This window comes from Delphinapterus leucas, chromosome 9, assembly GCF_059928025.1.
Source record: "Delphinapterus leucas isolate spDelLeu-1000000601 "Yukka" chromosome 9, BTC_Dleu_Yukka2, whole genome shotgun sequence".
NCBI classification, from domain to species: domain Eukaryota; kingdom Metazoa; phylum Chordata; class Mammalia; order Artiodactyla; family Monodontidae; genus Delphinapterus; species Delphinapterus leucas.
In genome coordinates this window covers 40,765,461-40,782,537 of record NC_143137.1, presented here as the reverse complement: position 1 = coordinate 40,782,537, position 17,077 = coordinate 40,765,461, and the positions used below count along the sequence as shown (strand labels likewise).

Genomic DNA, 17,077 nt, shown 5'->3' with positions numbered 1-17,077 from the left:
CTATTCAAACTTTTTACATCCATTAACTCGGATTAATTGTGTGGATGGACTTATCCTTCCCATAAAGTCACACTAAGTAGAAAATAACAAATACCTCCTTCTGAAATAATTAGTCAAGAGCTAAGAAATAAGAGTTTCTTCAACCCACTGAATACACAGTCTCCCAAAATATTTGGTCACTTGGAGTTTGCATTTTCCTTCTCAGGAAATACAAACATTTTATAAAAACAAGACACATGCCCAAGGGATCTTCATGGTGCTGAGATTTGCCTCCATGCTGCGTGCAGCAGCCAGGTGATGGGGAAAGGGCAGCCAGCGGGGTTCCGCACCAGCAGGCAAGCCCCAGCCAAGCCACTGCCCCTGTCTGCAAAATGAAAAGCTTGAACGGGATGACCTTAAAGATGCTTTTCAGTTCTAAAATTTGAATATCCTAACCCCCAAGCTTGGGTTAGATGAGTTTCCTGTGTGCTCTAGTGACAACCCACCCGCCTGTGCTTCCTCCCACCTGGCACTGAGCACAGTCCCTGATAATCCTTCCAAACCCCAGCTTTAAAGTCTGGCACAGGGACAGCCAAGTGTCTCTGGTTCTCTGCCTGTCCCAGCACCTCAGGCTGGGCCTGGCAGGTAGGAGTCACTCAATACACATTTGTTAAATGAATGAATAAATGAATGACTGAAGACTATCGTACATGGTCTATGCCTTTTCTTTCTTGACTTGGGCTTATCCTATAAGCCACTGTGACAGCATTTGGACTTCATCTAACCCCACGGTGAGCTCCTGTCTAGCAGATCATTCTAACAGACAGAGCATCGCTGGAGAAGAAGCTGGAGGCTGGTACTCTCCTGCCTGTTTTAAGGGCTCTGGGATAATGACCAGGCTGGTTCATGGCCTCCCCCGTGAAATGCTGTAGCTCTGACAAGTCTTTGTGACTTTACTGCAACTATACCCAGAGCTCCGGTGGACCGTGGTGCTTTTCAGTCCTGTGGCCGAGTGGTGATGCCAAAGTTACGTATAACAGGAGATTCCCTTAATATTTCCATTGCTTCTCTCTAAATAATAAGTTTAAAGTAAGAGTTTCTTATAATAAAGGGAAAAGAGACTTCAGAATGTCACAGGCAGAGCCTTGGGAAGTAAAGTTAAGAAGCCAAAGCAGGAGCAAAGTTTTCATACTTGACAAGCAGTTAACAGTCTTACTTGGAATCAAAGTCACGGTCAAACATTACTTTAGAATCACTTGGCCTTAACTGAAGTGGTCCCTCAAGTCTCCCTTTAGCTTTTAAGAATTGTTGTCAAAAGCACAATAAAATCTCCTTGTGTTCACACATCTGCTGAAACATCCAACATTTTAGTACTGTAGGCCCTGGGATGGGGCAAGGCGCCACTGTCCCTCCTTGCAAGACAGAAACTGCATCAGGTATCACCTCACATTGGTCAGAATGGCCATCATCAAAAAATCTACAAATAATAAGTGCTGGAAAGGGTGTGGAGAAAAGGAAACCCTCCTACACTGTTAGTGGGAATGTAAATTGGTGCAGCCACTACGGAGAACAGCATGGAGGTTCCCTAAAAAATTAAAAAATAGAGCTACCATGTAATCCTGCAATCCCACTCCTGGGCATATATCCGGAGAAAACCATAATTTGAAAAGATGCATGCACCCCAGTGTTCACTGCAACACTGTTTACAACAGCCAGGACACGGCTAAATGCCATCAACGGAGGAGTGGATAAAGAAGATGTGGTATATACATACCATGGAATACTACTCAGCCGTAAACAAAATGAAACACCATTTGCAGCAACATGGATGGACCTAGAGGTTATCATGCTAAGTGAAGCTAGCCCAACAGAGAAAGACAAATATCTTATGAAATCACTTATATATGGAATCTAAAAAAAAAAGAATGATATAAATGAACTTATGTACAAAATAGAAATAGACCCACAGACATAGAAAACAAACTTGTGGTTACCAAGGGGGAAGGGGAGGGATAAATTAGGAGTTTGGGATTAACATATAAACACTGCTATGTATGAAACAGATAACCAGCAAGGACCTACTGTATAGCACAGGGGACTGTACTTAATATTCTGTAGTAACCTATAAGGGAAAAGAATCTGAAAAAGTATCTATCTACCTATCTGAAACTGAATCACTTTGCTGTACACGTGAAACTAACACAACATTGTAAATCAACTATACTTCAGTAAAAAGATTTACAAAAAGAAAGAAACTGCATCTCGGAGGAGTCATTTATTCAAAGTTCTTTCTGCTTGGTATATGGGGCTGTTACCTTCTAGTTGAGGACCAAAGCAAAACCCCAGCTCTGCCTCTCATGAGAGCTGCCTGCTGACCAGTGTGGGTATAGTTTAATGCAGATGCAAGCCGAAGACCCTGAGGAAGCATTTCCCCTCCCCTGCTGCCTAACTTCATCCCCACTAAAGCCTGCAGTTCTGCTCTGCAGCTTCTAATGGTGCTTCTTAAGGCTTGAAAATAAACACAAAGTAGACACTATAGCTTGGCTATGTTTTATTCTGTGTACTTTTTAAAACTTCATCTTAGTCTTGCACTTGGCAAAGGAGCTCTGGTAGGGTAGATGAAGAATTAGCTAAGGGATCAGTGGGCTGGAGTTCAAGTCCTGGTTCGTCCACTTGTCAACAAGGTCCTCCCTTCTCTAGACTATATCCTGGTCCTCGAATGGGAATGAGATTGGCCTACCTCACACAGGTGTGAGGAAATGAAATAGCATGAGGAGGTGGTTTGCAAATTGCCAATCATTAAACATGTCAAATATATGAAAGCAAGAAACAGAAAGGGGGAAGAAAGAAAAAGAATTAGAGAGAAAGGTTTAAGATGAACTTCATGACACCTATGATGTAAGATGGCTTCATTGAAAGCTCAGAAGAAGTTGTGTCCAGCCTTCCGAGGGAACAATAAGAGTAAATGTCAAACACTTTCCTTTACCCCCAGCCCTGTTTCCTATTCCCTTCCTTATAAATGATAAAGGTAACAGCGCTGACCTAGCTCTTAGAAAAGAACAAGGGAAGATAAAGAGGCCAATACTAAGAAAGATAAAGCAAACAAAATAGTCTAAAACAGTGTTCATGTTCAAGGTTCAGAACATCTTAAAGATGGAGATTCATGAAATTACACAACCGTTGCAAGTGCATCTGATACAAAGTCCTATAAAAAGGGGTCCCCCCCCAGGGGGCTTCCTTGGTGGCGCAGTGGTTGAGAGTCCGCCTGCCGATGCAGGGGACACGGGTTCGTGCCGCGGGCCGGGAAGATCCCACATGCCACGGAGCAGCCGGGCCCGTGAGCCATGGCCACTGAGTCTGCGTGTCTGGAGCCTGTGCTCTGCAATGGGAGAGGCCACAGCAGTGAGAGGCCCGTGTACCACAAAAAAAAAAAAAAGAGGTCCCCTGATTCTCCACCTTAGGCCTGTGGGTTGATAGTCACAAGAGCCATATGAGACGTTCTGACTCAAAGCAGAGCCAACGGGGCAGGGAGAAAGTGGGTCTCTCTCTTCCTCTCAAGCTGGCTCTCCCTCCCTCCTACTCATGATACTTCAATGTTCATATTGCTTTAATTACTGGTAGGTCTCACTCTGGCTGGGGCAGAACATCTTGCCACTCAAGGGTACCTACATAGAATATAGCTTCATGGGCAAAACAAAGTTGTCCCAAGTATTACAGAAGGTTTCAAACTTTTCAGCTGCAAATTCTTGGTGGACTCGTCAGTAACTGGGTCACTTCTTGGTTTAGATCCTCCTGCCAGCACCTGTCCCCATCTCCTCCTAGCCCGCCCCTGCCCAGCTTTTCTCAAGGAGTTGCTGAGACTTCAGGAACTGAGTAGAGCTCTTTTGTTGGCCTTCCATAAACAGCTCACAATACAGCCCAGCTGCGTGATAAGCTTTCACTCTAGAAATGGTGCGTCAGAGCCTTTGAGAGGTAGGGGTCAGGGGTAACTTACAAAATCGGGCGAGACTGGAAGTCTTCCTGGTTCATCCTCTCAGACTGGCGGATTTTCAGGATCTCGGTGTAGCTCAGGTTCTGCAGTTTGCTCTTGAACTGGTCCAGGGAGCTAGGCTTGGTTGTAAGAGCTCTCATAACCTGCTCCTTCACCACCTGCATTACCTGTGAGATTAAAGGAAGACCATAATTTTCCTGGGGATTGAACTTACCCATTCAGAAAAGTCTTCCACGGATAACGGTTCCCTACCCACTGATCCCTTTAGTTTGCACTCTCAGCCCTAACTTCAAGAGTGCTTTTCCAAAGAGTCAACCACCATGATGTGCAGCTTCTATTTTCTCCTGTCCCGCTGGAACCGCAAGGAAGGAGGTGGATTGACTAACTATGAAATGGGGGGGACTGCGGGAGACTTGGGGTGGGAGGATATATGCATATTCATTTGCTTGATATATTATGTGACTGTAAACAATGCAAATTCAAGAGCGAAAGAAGTCCAAGCAACAGCTAGAAGTCTGCATAATCATTATTTTTTTCCAGGAGAAAATCGCTGAGACACAATTAACTGTGGAAGTTTGGTTGGCACCGGTTCAAGTGAATGTGAAATAATACCCACACCCACCCCCTCCTGGATTGCTTTCCCCATGTAGTTAAGGCCTGAGTGTTCATACAAATGATGTATTTGGAAATGTGCATGTGGTATTGCCTCTTTGAGCCAGGCACTAAAAAAAGAGGTCTACTGAATTAGAATAGATATATCCCATTGGAAACCTCAAGAAAGAAGAATATGGTAATTTTCTGCTTTAGAACAGGTCCAGCCCACAAGGAGGCAATTAACCATTGCCTCTATTAATGTGGATTTATCTTCATCAGAATATCTAGAGCAGGAAAAGACCAGAAAACACACAGAGGCATCCAAGAGACTGTAATCTAGCTGCTTCTTTTTTTAATCTTACATTAAAGATAAGAACAACAATTGTTACCCTTGATAACGTACCTGCTATGTGCCAGATACTAAGGAAAATGCTTTATATATATTCCTCCTCTTAATCTACTCAAATCCATGAGGTAGATATTATCACCTTTTACATTTCCATATGAAGAAACTGAAGCTTCGAAACCTTAAGTTAACTAGTTCAAAATCATACAGCTGATCGGTAGGTGAGTGAGCTGAGATTTGAACTTAGGACTGTAAACACTGTATTATACTGCACCCCATGCCACCATTTTTGGGTTGTTTGCAACTTACAAATAAGAAAAAAATCACAAATGCACCTCAATTATGTGCTAGGTTCTGTGCCAGGCACTTTGCTGTTCACCACCTCATTTAATCCTCTTTCCCATACAGTAGCGTAGGTGTTTTTAAACACTATTTTAAAGATAAGAAAAATGGACTCAGTATTCTGTGGGAAAAGGATCTGAAAAAGAATAGGTATATGACTATGCGTAACTATATCACTTTGCTGTATGCCTGAAACCAACACAACACTGTAAATCAACTATACTCCAATATAAGATAAAAATTTTTTTAAAAAGGTTAAGAAAATGGAGACTGAGAAGGATTGAGAAATTGTCCAAGGTCACAGATATCTAGTTGAATTCTAAGATACCCGTACGGTGTTCAGAGCATACACTGGGTGTTGAACAGCCCTGGGGTACCTCTCCTGTCACTATAAATGTGATCTCAGTATGCTCCTGTGGCTTCTAATCAGTTGTTCATTCAACAATTCACGCATGGTGGATACTTCAGTAATTGTTCACTGACTAGTCCCACCAAAATGCCACTTTCATGAAATGTTATTGTAATAGAAGTAACAGTTTTACAGCATGGAAAAGACTGAGGCGATCCAGAACTTTCAAACCTGCCTGATGGCCAGGTGATGGGAAGAATCTCACTACCTTGGGACATTTTAGACAGCTGAAATATCCTCCAAACATGGGACAGCTCCTTGCACTTGCTGAGCTCTGTTTAATGGTGCTGCCCCCTCTCTGATGGTGCAGGTTGCTTTCTCCAAGTGTATGTCTCTCCTATAGCTGTCCTATCGTGTGAGGACCTGTCCAGTGATCTGCTGGGGTCTAGAGACATCGGGAGGCTGAACAAGAAAGTCAGTCCTCCTTGGTAGCAAAACCCAATATGCCTTCAGAAAAACCTGAGCACCCGGGGAACCCACAAGCCCATGAGTCCCCTCAGCTCAGGGATGCCCGATATCCTCACTCTTTAGTCATCTGCATACACATTGCTTGCAGTGTCCTCGTGCAACCAGGAATCCCATGTCAACTGCATTTTCCTTTAGTCAACTGAACATGGCTGAACCAAGGGTAAGATGAGCCATTGGTGGCTGCGAGACAAACAGGTCTATCTATTTTCAAGTGATATCAACCCTCATTTTTCCTTATATGCTTCTGACCTTTAGGAATCCATGTCCACAGTAAGAATACCCTCTACTAGGTAACCTATTTGCATTTTCATAGGGGCTATCTGGGAAGCAATACTTTATCACAAGAAATAAATCTAATGGCAGGAATCTCGGGAAACTTCAGACGAAACAGTGAAGGATAACAGATCTGTATCATCCACTATGGATCTGCTTTATCCAGTAGGCACCACTATTCTCAGAGGACCTGCGTGCCATGCTTGCCCTGTGAAGAAGAGGTTGCTGGTGATAACAGTGATATAAAAGGCATGAAGGCAACTGTCTTCCAGACCGCTGACTCATGGGGGTTTCTAGGGCCATGGCTGGGCTGCTCTCTTCAGTATAACTCAACTGGTTATTAGCTTACTATAAATCAGACTGTATTGATAGAAGCTATTAACAAAAATTTGCTCGAGAAGCATTATTTGTGACGTCAGTACAGCAAATGTTGCTGAGTGCTTACCATGTGTCTATGCTGGGTGGACAGTATAAGGGACATTAAGGCCCTTGCCTTAATGTGAACGAAGGGTCTAATAAGAGAGCCAGGATGGACAAAGATATGACAGCAGGAGTGTGGACGAGACAGAGCAGGTGGGCTGATGAACACTGCTGGCAGGGGGGGAAGGTATTTCAGAGAAGAAGACATCACATGGATTTTGCAGAAAGAATGGCTGTTCAGTGGTATGGAAATAGGTAAATAATATGGAAATGACCACATCTTAGCCACTTGGAACCTGGGCTGTATCTGAATTGGAACCAGTTACATAAACATTGTTTCATGCCCCCAGCATAACGGCAGAGAGGAAAATTTCCAGTTGACCTTCCACCTGATCTGCTTCTTTAGTTACTCAGGCAAAATGCTAAATTTGGAATGCTTCACAGATTTTGAGATTGTTACCATCCCATATCATGCAGTGTAAATGGTGGCTAAATTTGGTCCAGTCTGAATTATAACACTTTGCAGTTTCATGTGAGGGGCACCACAGGAGCTGCCCCTTTCCTCATTTAGAGAAACTCTGAGTTGAGCCGAGGAGGTAACTGTCATCTCCTAATGTTATTTGACCTTCTGGTGGGAGGTAAGACACGTAAGAGAGACAAAGATATAGCCATTTGAATGACAAAAATGAAGAAGCGATTTTAAAATAGAATCAGGTTAATGCTGAGAGAGTTTTAGAGCTATCTCCACTTCCCTTGTTTTATAGATAAGAAGACAGAAGCCCAGAGGGCCCGGTGATTCCCCTTCTTCATGTGTTTCTTAAGGGGTGTCAGAGATGACAGTCACCAGACTACATGTGACTAGACACAACGATCATGCTAGTAAGTGGGCATGTGACATGAACTGACCAATCAGCGTCCTTCCCCAGACTTTCCTGACTTGACTTGAGGGATAGCTGAAGCATGTTCTTTTCCCCTCAAACTGAGACCTGTAAGACTGTCCCTTAATATTCGGGAAAGTGGAAGATAATGAGACCAATGCCAGTAGAATCAGACGGAAGAAAGTGTGTGTGTGTGTGTGAAAGAATGTGTTAACGGTGACGCCATATTCAACCACAAAGTCAGTTCGACCCTGACATTTGCTGGTTTGGTTACATAAGCCTTTTTCTTTTCTTAAAATGGTTTGAATGGGATTCTTGTCACTTTCAACCAAAGATCTCAACAAATACATGCGATGAAGTATGCAGGAGTACCAGCTTATGGGGCTGAGGTTGCCCAGATTGGAGAAAAAATAGGAGAAGGAAGCTGGATAGAAACAACAAAGCTGCTTTGATAAGAAATAACTTAAAAAATCATATTCATTTATATGCTCATGGTTGTACCTTTGCATGGAAATGATGATAATCCCCTATGTAAGTATGGGAAACTTTGCAGCTCCTACTTATATCTTATGCTTAAAATCCAGTTAGAGTTCCATTTCTCTAGCTTAAGACTTCGATCCCTGCTAGATGTAAGCATCCATAGGTGGAACAATCCTTTAAATCTCCAGCAATCATTTACAGTTCAATTTGAAGAAAATATAGCCCATTTCCTAAGAGTAGGTTGATAGGGGAGACGAGGTCTAGAGGGCCCTGGTCCTAGGGAAAGGGATGCAAGTGGTAGGTATACAGCATAATACAGCAGCCAAAGACTGGTTTTACCTACTTCACAGTTTTGCTTGGCACTGGCCATTGACCATTGTTCTATGGTCACTCCGTGTGCCAAGCACAGTGACCCCCACAGTAGATGTCATTGTTTTTTTAAGAAGGGACAAAATAGTCAGACAGGTCAACTAGTCTTCTATTCCTTTGCAAAGTAGCTTCTACAAGGATTAGAGTTGATGGCGTAAAGTCTCTGTTAATGCTCTATGCGTGCGATTTAAATCAAGACTCTCACAACCACCATCCTTAACTCTGTCCTCTTTGGAAATTATCAGACCTTTAATCACTGTTTGAAAAACCCACAGATGGCGCTGCAGAGGTATCAGCAAATCCATGAACTTAAAACTTCTTCATTACAACGTGTGCTTTGCTTAATTACAAGACGTGCTTTGCTACAGTGTGTTTTCAAAGAAAACATACTCTTAGAATCTGAATTTGGTATTGACATTATTTAATCAAGGCCCGAACCGCACCTGCGGTCTGAGCCATGTGTTTCTGGAGTTTTCCCAGCACATGTTTGCTGTAATAATGTCACACGTTAAATACAAAAGAGGTGGGGGGGGGCGGTCTCACTTGTACTTCAAATGGAGAAAACCTTTTGGCTCCTCAGAGCGGATTAAAGGGTGTAAGGCTGGGGATCCCTGAATAGAAGCGAGCATGCTGTTGGTCTAAGTGTGCGCTCTGGTTTCATCGTTCTTAACTGAAATGTGCTCCGGATCCCCTGAGCCTCCATATGCTTGTGGTCTCGTCACCTTTGACCCTGCCTTTAGAGCCACACCTTTATCCAGCATCGTTCATCCATTCATTCAACAAGTGTTTTTGAGCACCTACAATGTACAAGGCCCTGTGAGTGAGCGCTTGTGCTGAATGAACTCCCGGTCTGGGAGAGTGAAAGACATGTGCGTACTTGCCTACCCCAAGAGAGGAAGTGACGTCACAGTGGAGCAAGGGCAGGGTGTTTAACCCCCAAATACTTACGGAGCCCCTTTCGAGGGCCAGCCCCTCTCTGAGGGTACGGCATGGGGACTTTGGCTGGGGCTTAAAGAGAAGCAAGATGTGGACACAAAGAGGTGCAGGGAAGGAGCCAGTCTTGGTGGGAGAAACAGCATGAGCCTTGGCTCGGAAGGAGGAGTGTACAGCTCTGGGTGGGGGAGAGTGGCTGGTGGTTTCGTTTAGTTGGACGAATGAGGTGGGGCTGCAAGGTAAGGCTGGGCAGATGGTGGATGGCTTTGGTGGTTAAGATGAAAACCGTGGATTGTTTCTTCTCTTACTAATGATAAATCACCAGAGGATTTGGGGAGATATGATGGGATTCAATAATAGAAAATAGGTTGGGACACATGCGAAGGAATCTTTATTCCTGGTCCAGCTGGGGAAAGGAGGGATGTCAGCCAAGCCTACATGGTTGAGACAAAATTGTTGCTGGGACTTGAAGGATGAACGGGAGTTATGAGGTGAAGGAAGAGGAAAGGGGAATCCAGGCAGAGGGACTGGCAAGAACAAAGGCAGAAGGTAGGCAGTGCATGACTCAGGTATTAAAGAAAATATGCTTTTGGAGCCCACGTTGGTAGTTTTCAGCAAACAGTTGGGTACTGGGTTCAGGATAGTTTCACAGCCTTTAGAGCTCAGTGCACACAATTTTGAAGCCAGGCTGCAGACTTCCTCAAGACACTCAATCCCTCCCAGACTCATTTGCATCATCTGTAAACTGGGAGAACGAATCATTTGGGATTCTTCAGGTTATTGTTAATGAGATGAAGCCTAACACCCTTTAAGGTACATCGTAGATATTTAGCAAACATGAGCTCCCCTTCTCAAGCCTCAGTTTGCTCATGTAAAGTGGAAGCCCTGACACAGTAGCACGCATGCTACTATGTAAGCACAGCACAGAGTTCACAGGGCTGTTGAAAAATCTATTCAAGGTATTACATGCAAAGTACCTGATACATTAAATGGAACATACTAGAATCACAACGAATGTGAGTTCTCTTACCTTCTGATAATGAAATTATGTCAGAGGTTTCTCCTACAAAAATATTCCCAGACCACATCTGTATCACCTGGGAACTTGCTAGAAATTCAACTTCTCGGCCCACCCCAGACGCACTGAATGAGAAACTCTAGGAGTGCGCCTAGGAATCAGTGTTTCAACAGCTGTTCCGGGTGATTCGGATACACCCTCAAGTGAGAGAACCTCTGATCTCAGCAGACATCCAGCACCACTTCTGAGCCTTCAGTATGGCCTCTGTAGCAATTCTTGTCATATCACTGTAAAGCAGTTAAGTTAGTGATTGGTGTACTTTTCACCCCATCTAGACTGTAAATCCCTGGAGAGGAGGCACCGTTTCTTATTTGTATTGTGGCCCACGGGACTTAGCAAGTATCTTCCAGACTGTAATGATGCATATGTTCAATATCAAAGATTCTCAGGCTCCTACCCTTCATCTGTAGAATTAAACAAATGCATCCTTAACAGAACTGTAAGACTGTTACCAGGGTTTTCAAAGAATACTTCTATACAGCCTAAAGAATAACATCTGTGGCTTTGAGATGGTGTTGTAGGGTTCCAGAGGTCATTCTGGGCTTCCTTCCAGAGCTGAGCCGGAAGGGGCTGATCTGAAGCTGAGCGGAGGGTTTCTGAAGAAGCCACAGCAGCACACCACTAAAGGAGGGTCAGCGCTTACAAAAAAGTGCAATTTCCCCAATCCATGGTGCCCATTAAATGGATTTATCTTCATGGAGAGAAAAGGCTGTCTTGGAGAAGACAGATGCCAACGCAGTCCAGCTTTAAAATGACTCATGGGGGACAGTTCTCATCGCTGGGCTTTAGGACTGGATCAGTTTTATTCCCAAGAATGTTCTTCTTCTTTTTTTTTTTTTTTTTTGCGGTACGCGGGCCTCTCACTGTTGTGGCCTCTCCCGCTGTGGAGCACAGGCTCCGGACGCGCAGGCTCAGCGGCCATGGCTCACGGGCCCAGCCGCTCCGCAGCATGCGGGATCTTCCCGGACCGGGGCACGAACCCGTGTCCCCTGCATCGGCAGGCGGACTCACAACCACTGCGCCACCAGGGAAGCCCAAGAGTTGGTTTTGTAAACAGTGTTCTCAACTCTCCCCCTGAATGGTTTCAGGGACTGGAAGATGCTTTGGCCCACCTTTGCACCCTCCTGCCATACCTCCCACTGGGGTTTGACCAGTGCAGTCCCCTGCTGACGGGTCTGGCTCTCCGGGGCCCCTTGGGGTCGGCTTAATGTAAATGAACAGAAAGCGTTCTGAAATCACAAAGGGTCAGCTCAGCTGGTGTGCAACCTCCAGCTCATCCTCGATTTCATCATATGTCCTCAATTATACCAGATGAATTTGAAATAGTTTGTTCATTAATAAAGGCCAAAAAGTGCCTCTGCACTTCACAGAGGATGTGATCTAATCCTGGCATGCAGTAATCATAAGAATCAGCAAGCTATTTAACTTCTCCTTGTCTCTGTTGCTCCAGTGGGTCTTAACAGCCCTCTGAGGTCTGAGCTCCTGTGGGCATCCCTGTGAGGGGTGGATGATGACCTAATTCTGGGCCAAAGGCCAGCATTGTGTGTGACGCGGACAGCGAGGTCACCGTGACTGTTCCTCCCTAAGATGGTATTTCCAAGCCCAGCAAATACTAGGCTTGTGATGCATCACGTTCAAAGCCAAGATTTGTACCCAAGAGCTGAGAATAAGAACGGCTCGCTGTAGACTGGGACTGTCCATTGGCTTCACTTCTCCCAGGTTAGAGTCTGGAATGCAAGCTGCTTACAGCCAAGGCCTGTTCTCGGGACGCCACGTATCTGTACTGTGCCCGTAATGCAGCTCTGGGTTACATTATGTCTTTGGTGAGTGATGAAAAACTAGGTAGCAATGATCAAACTAACGGAACTACCTGGGCTTAGGAACCTGAATGTTCATGAAAGTTGGAAACTTTGCTCTGAGGATTATAGTTTTCAGGAGTGGTGTGATGTTCATTCACCTCTTGAATATCTGTCCCTTCCTCTACTTCACGTCATTCTCACTGACTCGTCCCTGGACCCCTGCCCCATTACCTGTTCAGGTTTACCCAACAACCTCTGACTTCAACTTTACCCCTTCCAGCCCCTCCTCACAGAGGCCAGATTATTTCCCAAATGCAAATCTGATCACATCGTTTGCTCGGTTCAGCACTGCCTGCAGGTGAAGACCAGCTCCTCTAGTGTGACCACACGGGCCCTCGTGGTTACCTTCCACTCCCACCCCCCAACCGATGCCTCCTACTTGGAACCACCCTTCAGACCCCATGACCTATAGCCGCACTGAGGTCCTCTCAGTGCCTCGAGCGTCACCCCGTGCCTTCATTTGTGCTCTCCGTTCCACCTGTGACTAATGCCCTCCTTTCTAACACTTGCTCATTCTTCCGTTCTAGAAATCCATTTCTGACCTGCAGCCCTCCCCCTAAAGGCAACGTAGGACCACATATTCTCCCATCATAGGACTGTTCCATAATGTCATGGGCTGTGTCCTTGGTTACTCTTGCATATCCAGAGTCTGCATGATCTGATCACATAGTAATTGACAAAATGTCTGTTTACTTTATGACTGATGGACTCGAAAAATGATTAAAAGAAAGAAATAGCCTCAAAACAGGTAATTCCCAACCCTCAGTCTACAACAAAATGTAAAACGTACCTCTGCCTGGCCTCACCCCCAGAGATTCTGATTCATCTGGTCTGGAATGGGTTCCAGACACTGGTCATGCTCTACAAAGCCGCCCAGCGGGTACTAATGTGCAGCTGGGGTTGAGGGCTACTGGTCTAAATAAGGAGGCATAAGAAGGTAGGAAGGAGCTATGATGGTTGCCATTCTTAGGAAAAGAGAAAGGGACATGCGACCTTCCCTCAGAAATGTCAATGTAACTTACAGATGAGAAGCCCAGGCCTCAGCTTGTTACGCCCTCAGTTCCCCCAAGGGGTGGCCTTCGGGTACCAGCTACAGTGGGGACAAGATGAGTGCTCTCACCTGGGAAATCACAGAGATGGTCAGGAGAGAGTGTCTGCTCTGAGCATGGTTGCGTAGGGCTCTTAGAAGCCACCTCCACTCGGTGGGCTGCTTCTCACCGAGGCAGCCACAGCCACTGTGATGAGAGCATCTGCCTACCTGGCTCAGATGCCACTTAAGGGCTTTCTTTAGCAAGGGCAGCCACCGTCTCCCCAGTAAACCCACAATCTGCTGGGCAGCAATCAGCATCAGTGTTTCCGGATACAGGGCAGTAGCCCGAGTGCCGACCCTGAGCGGGCAAGTCTGTGGTTAGCAGCGTCCAGACGGGCCTGGGGAACCTGATGGAGGATTGTTATTAGAGAGAGTATAGAAGATGACTTTTCAGACTCACCCGGAGAGCAAAACAGATGGCACAGCAGTTAGAAAGGGAGCTAGCTGCTTGGTACTGCTGTTTGCTTGCTGAGAACGTCCCCTGGTTTTAGCTACAAATAAAGTAGGAATCAGATGGCGAGGGTAGTGATGCTTAGGCAGCTCCAAGCATCCTGAGAATCTGATCATAATCCAAACTGAGAGCTCCGAGGGCTTTGCCATTAGCCCCCCAAATAACTCATCATACAATACCTGACCTGTGATTCCGCGCAGATGCTATCTGGGTGACTTCACATTCCAAAGTCTAAGACACTAAGAGCTGCCCTCCTCCTCACAAGAAGGCATTTTAATTTAAGGTTTCAGGCATGTTTATAGCCAGTAAAAGAACTAAACCCTTCAACCAGCAATTAGGCTTAAAATCAATTACTGCTGGGTTTGTTGAAGAACAAAGGATATGGAAGAAACATCCTTCTCACTTTCTTCAGCAACCACAGGAAGCCAGCTCAAAAGAGGAAACAGAAAAGGTGAGGTTTGGGATCACTGCCTTCCCTCTGTATCCTGCCCTTGAGGGGAGAGAGATCAAGAGGCAGACAGTCCGGTGACCAAGCTTCCTTTCCCCACTGAAATGGGGAGTCAAATTAATACAGCAATCAGGCTAGATTTGCAGGTTAGCTAACTAAGGCTCTGTTGGACAGCAAGAAGCTATTTTCACCAGTGTCTGAGGATGCTGGCCTCAGGCAAGCAAAGTCCACACCAATCATATTAGTGGGTGGCATTTAATCCACAGCTTTGAATAAACAACATGTCAAGTTAGTCAGTCAAAATATGGGACCATGAATGGTGAGAAGGGCAGAAACCAACGGGGCTGGTTTTCTGGCAGAGAGGGTTGAACTACTCTCTTCCAGTAGGTTTGGGGGGAAATGGCTACAAATTTTTAATAATTCTGCTACTGCTGGTTTTCTAATGCTCGTCTACCAAACTTAGCCATACTTTGTCAAGCTCAAGTGTTGAAAGCAAAGACTTAGGCAAATCTTCTGAAAGTTACAAAGAATGACCTTCCCAACGGGCCAGTCTCCCAAACTAGAGTTGCTACCGAGGTGCTGTGCTCCACGGTACCCTGGCTGACCATGGTGGGGGGTAGGGGCTGGACTGCCTCTCCTAGGAGCTCCCCAAAAGCAGGGGAGGAATTTTATTGAAGAAGTAACTGAGTCTGCAAGGAGTTTTCTTTTTTAAGTTCCACAATGATGATGCCCAAATACACGGTACTAAATGATAAGCAATTTCCTAGGTCTGTTCATGGATAAATGGCATCCACAGATACCCCTTTAAACATTATGGGCTGTTTACCAACAAATCTGAGATCCATTCACTGCCCTTCTTCACTCATTCATGGGGAAGGTGTGAAGAAAAGCAGTGAACGGTGACCGTCTGCTCATGTGTTGAGCTTCCCCCATGTGTCTCAACCTCTGTGGACGGTGGGATTTTACCCAATTCATCTCTGTGTGTCCAGCATCCAGTATGAGTTTCAAAAATATTCGCAGAGTGAATGAATGAGCTAAACGGAAAATGGACAGAAAAAATACCACATAAATCAGCCCCAAACTATTCTAAAATTAATCACCATTAGGAAATAAATGCATTGTCTACTGTCTCACATGGAGGTAAATCCTGAAGCCTCACACATTTGGCTCTCCCAGCATACTTTGCATAAACTGTTAGATAGCGACAAACGAAAGGGGACAATGTGCCCCTCTGGAAGGGAGATTTAATAAACTTTTCGTAAGCAGACTGCTCAGGCAAGACCACAGGGGATATGGGGTGGGAAAGGCAAGGTCTGGCTTCTATAAGCCAGCTCTGCCACCAGGCAAGGCTCCCGAACTCAGAGGACATGGGAATCGCTGCTTTGGCAAGTCACTCTAGAAGGACAGTGCCACCAAAAGGGAAGTGTTGGTGGATGCTCCTCAGCACACACACCGGGCAGGGGGGATGGCCATGCAGTGGGACTTAAATTAAGCAGAGCCCACTGGTCTAAACTCTGACATACAGGGAAGGAATGTTCTTGCCACACTTGTCCAAATACTCTTCCCTTTCGGTATGCGTCAAATTAAGAGTGCGATATTTTGTTCCCACCCAGTAGTCTTACTTCATAAAAAAAGTAATTATAAACTTTAAAATTATGAAATATTTCAAACAGAAAATAATATAGCAGATAATCATCCACCATGGCAATTTTATTTATGTCAACATTTTGCCGTATTTGTTTTAGATGTCTTTTTTAAAGATACAAAATGCCATAGGTGTCATCCTTTCCTCATTCTACTCTTGCCTGAGATATATTCTCTCTGTAGATATTTTTATAATTCTACATATGCCTTATCCATAAATAACATGTAGTATTTTCTTGTGTTTTACAGTTTTAAAATGGTATATCGAATGTTTGTTTCTATAGTTTACAGTGTGATATTATAAGTGGACCATTCTTTGTTGAGAAATTTAGAACACTATGGTACGCTTTTTAATTTCCAAATAGATTCAGCTGAATCATCAACAAACACCTTAAGAGTAAATATGTTTTATTTTCTAAATTTTCTCTAATAAGTTGTCAATTCTGGGTATTGCATTAGAAGCTTTAGAAGTACAGTTGACGGTTGAACAACATGGATTTGAACCCTGTGGATCCACTTACTCGTGGATTCTTTTCAATAGTAAATACTGCAGCACTACATGGTTCGGAGTTGGTTGAATCCTTAGATGTGGAACCACGGATATGAGGGAACTGCCCAAACTGTATGTCATATGTGGATTTTTGACTGTGCAGAGGGTTGGCGTCCTAACCCCCATGTAGTTCAAGGGTCACCTGTATACGTTCAGCCCTGTATTAGCTCAGCGAACATTTGTCAGGCATCTAATACATGCTAATCACTGGCTGAAGTGCTGGCAACACAAAAACCAGATCCAACGCTCACTCTTGCAGGACTCAAAGGCAGTTAGTGGGAAGTAGGTGTGTAAACAAATAATAACAGTGGCCCTCAATAAGTGCCATTATGGGTATGAGTTACCAATACAATTTGGGGGCAGGGAAAGCAAAGTGATGATTTAGCACACTACTGGTTTTTGCACATACAAACATATTTCTATTCTTGCCCGATCGCTTCAAGGACTGCACTTCTCAGAGTGTGCTGAAATTATA

The 17,077-nt window shown here is 44.7% G+C and overlaps 1 protein-coding gene across 4 annotated transcripts in view; it reads right to left on the bottom strand.

Annotated features, from left to right (window-relative positions):
- ELMO1 (engulfment and cell motility 1) overlaps nucleotides 1-17,077 on the bottom strand; it is a 548,606-nt gene that overhangs the window by 39,712 nt on the left and 491,817 nt on the right. For all 4 annotated transcript variants that reach the window (XM_022583104.3, XM_089917010.1, XM_022583084.2 and 1 more), the window contains one exon: nucleotides 3,974-4,137. In XM_022583104.3, coding sequence (XP_022438812.1) covers nucleotides 3,974-4,137 — 164 coding nt within the window. The remainder of the gene's footprint in view (nucleotides 1-3,973; nucleotides 4,138-17,077) is intronic.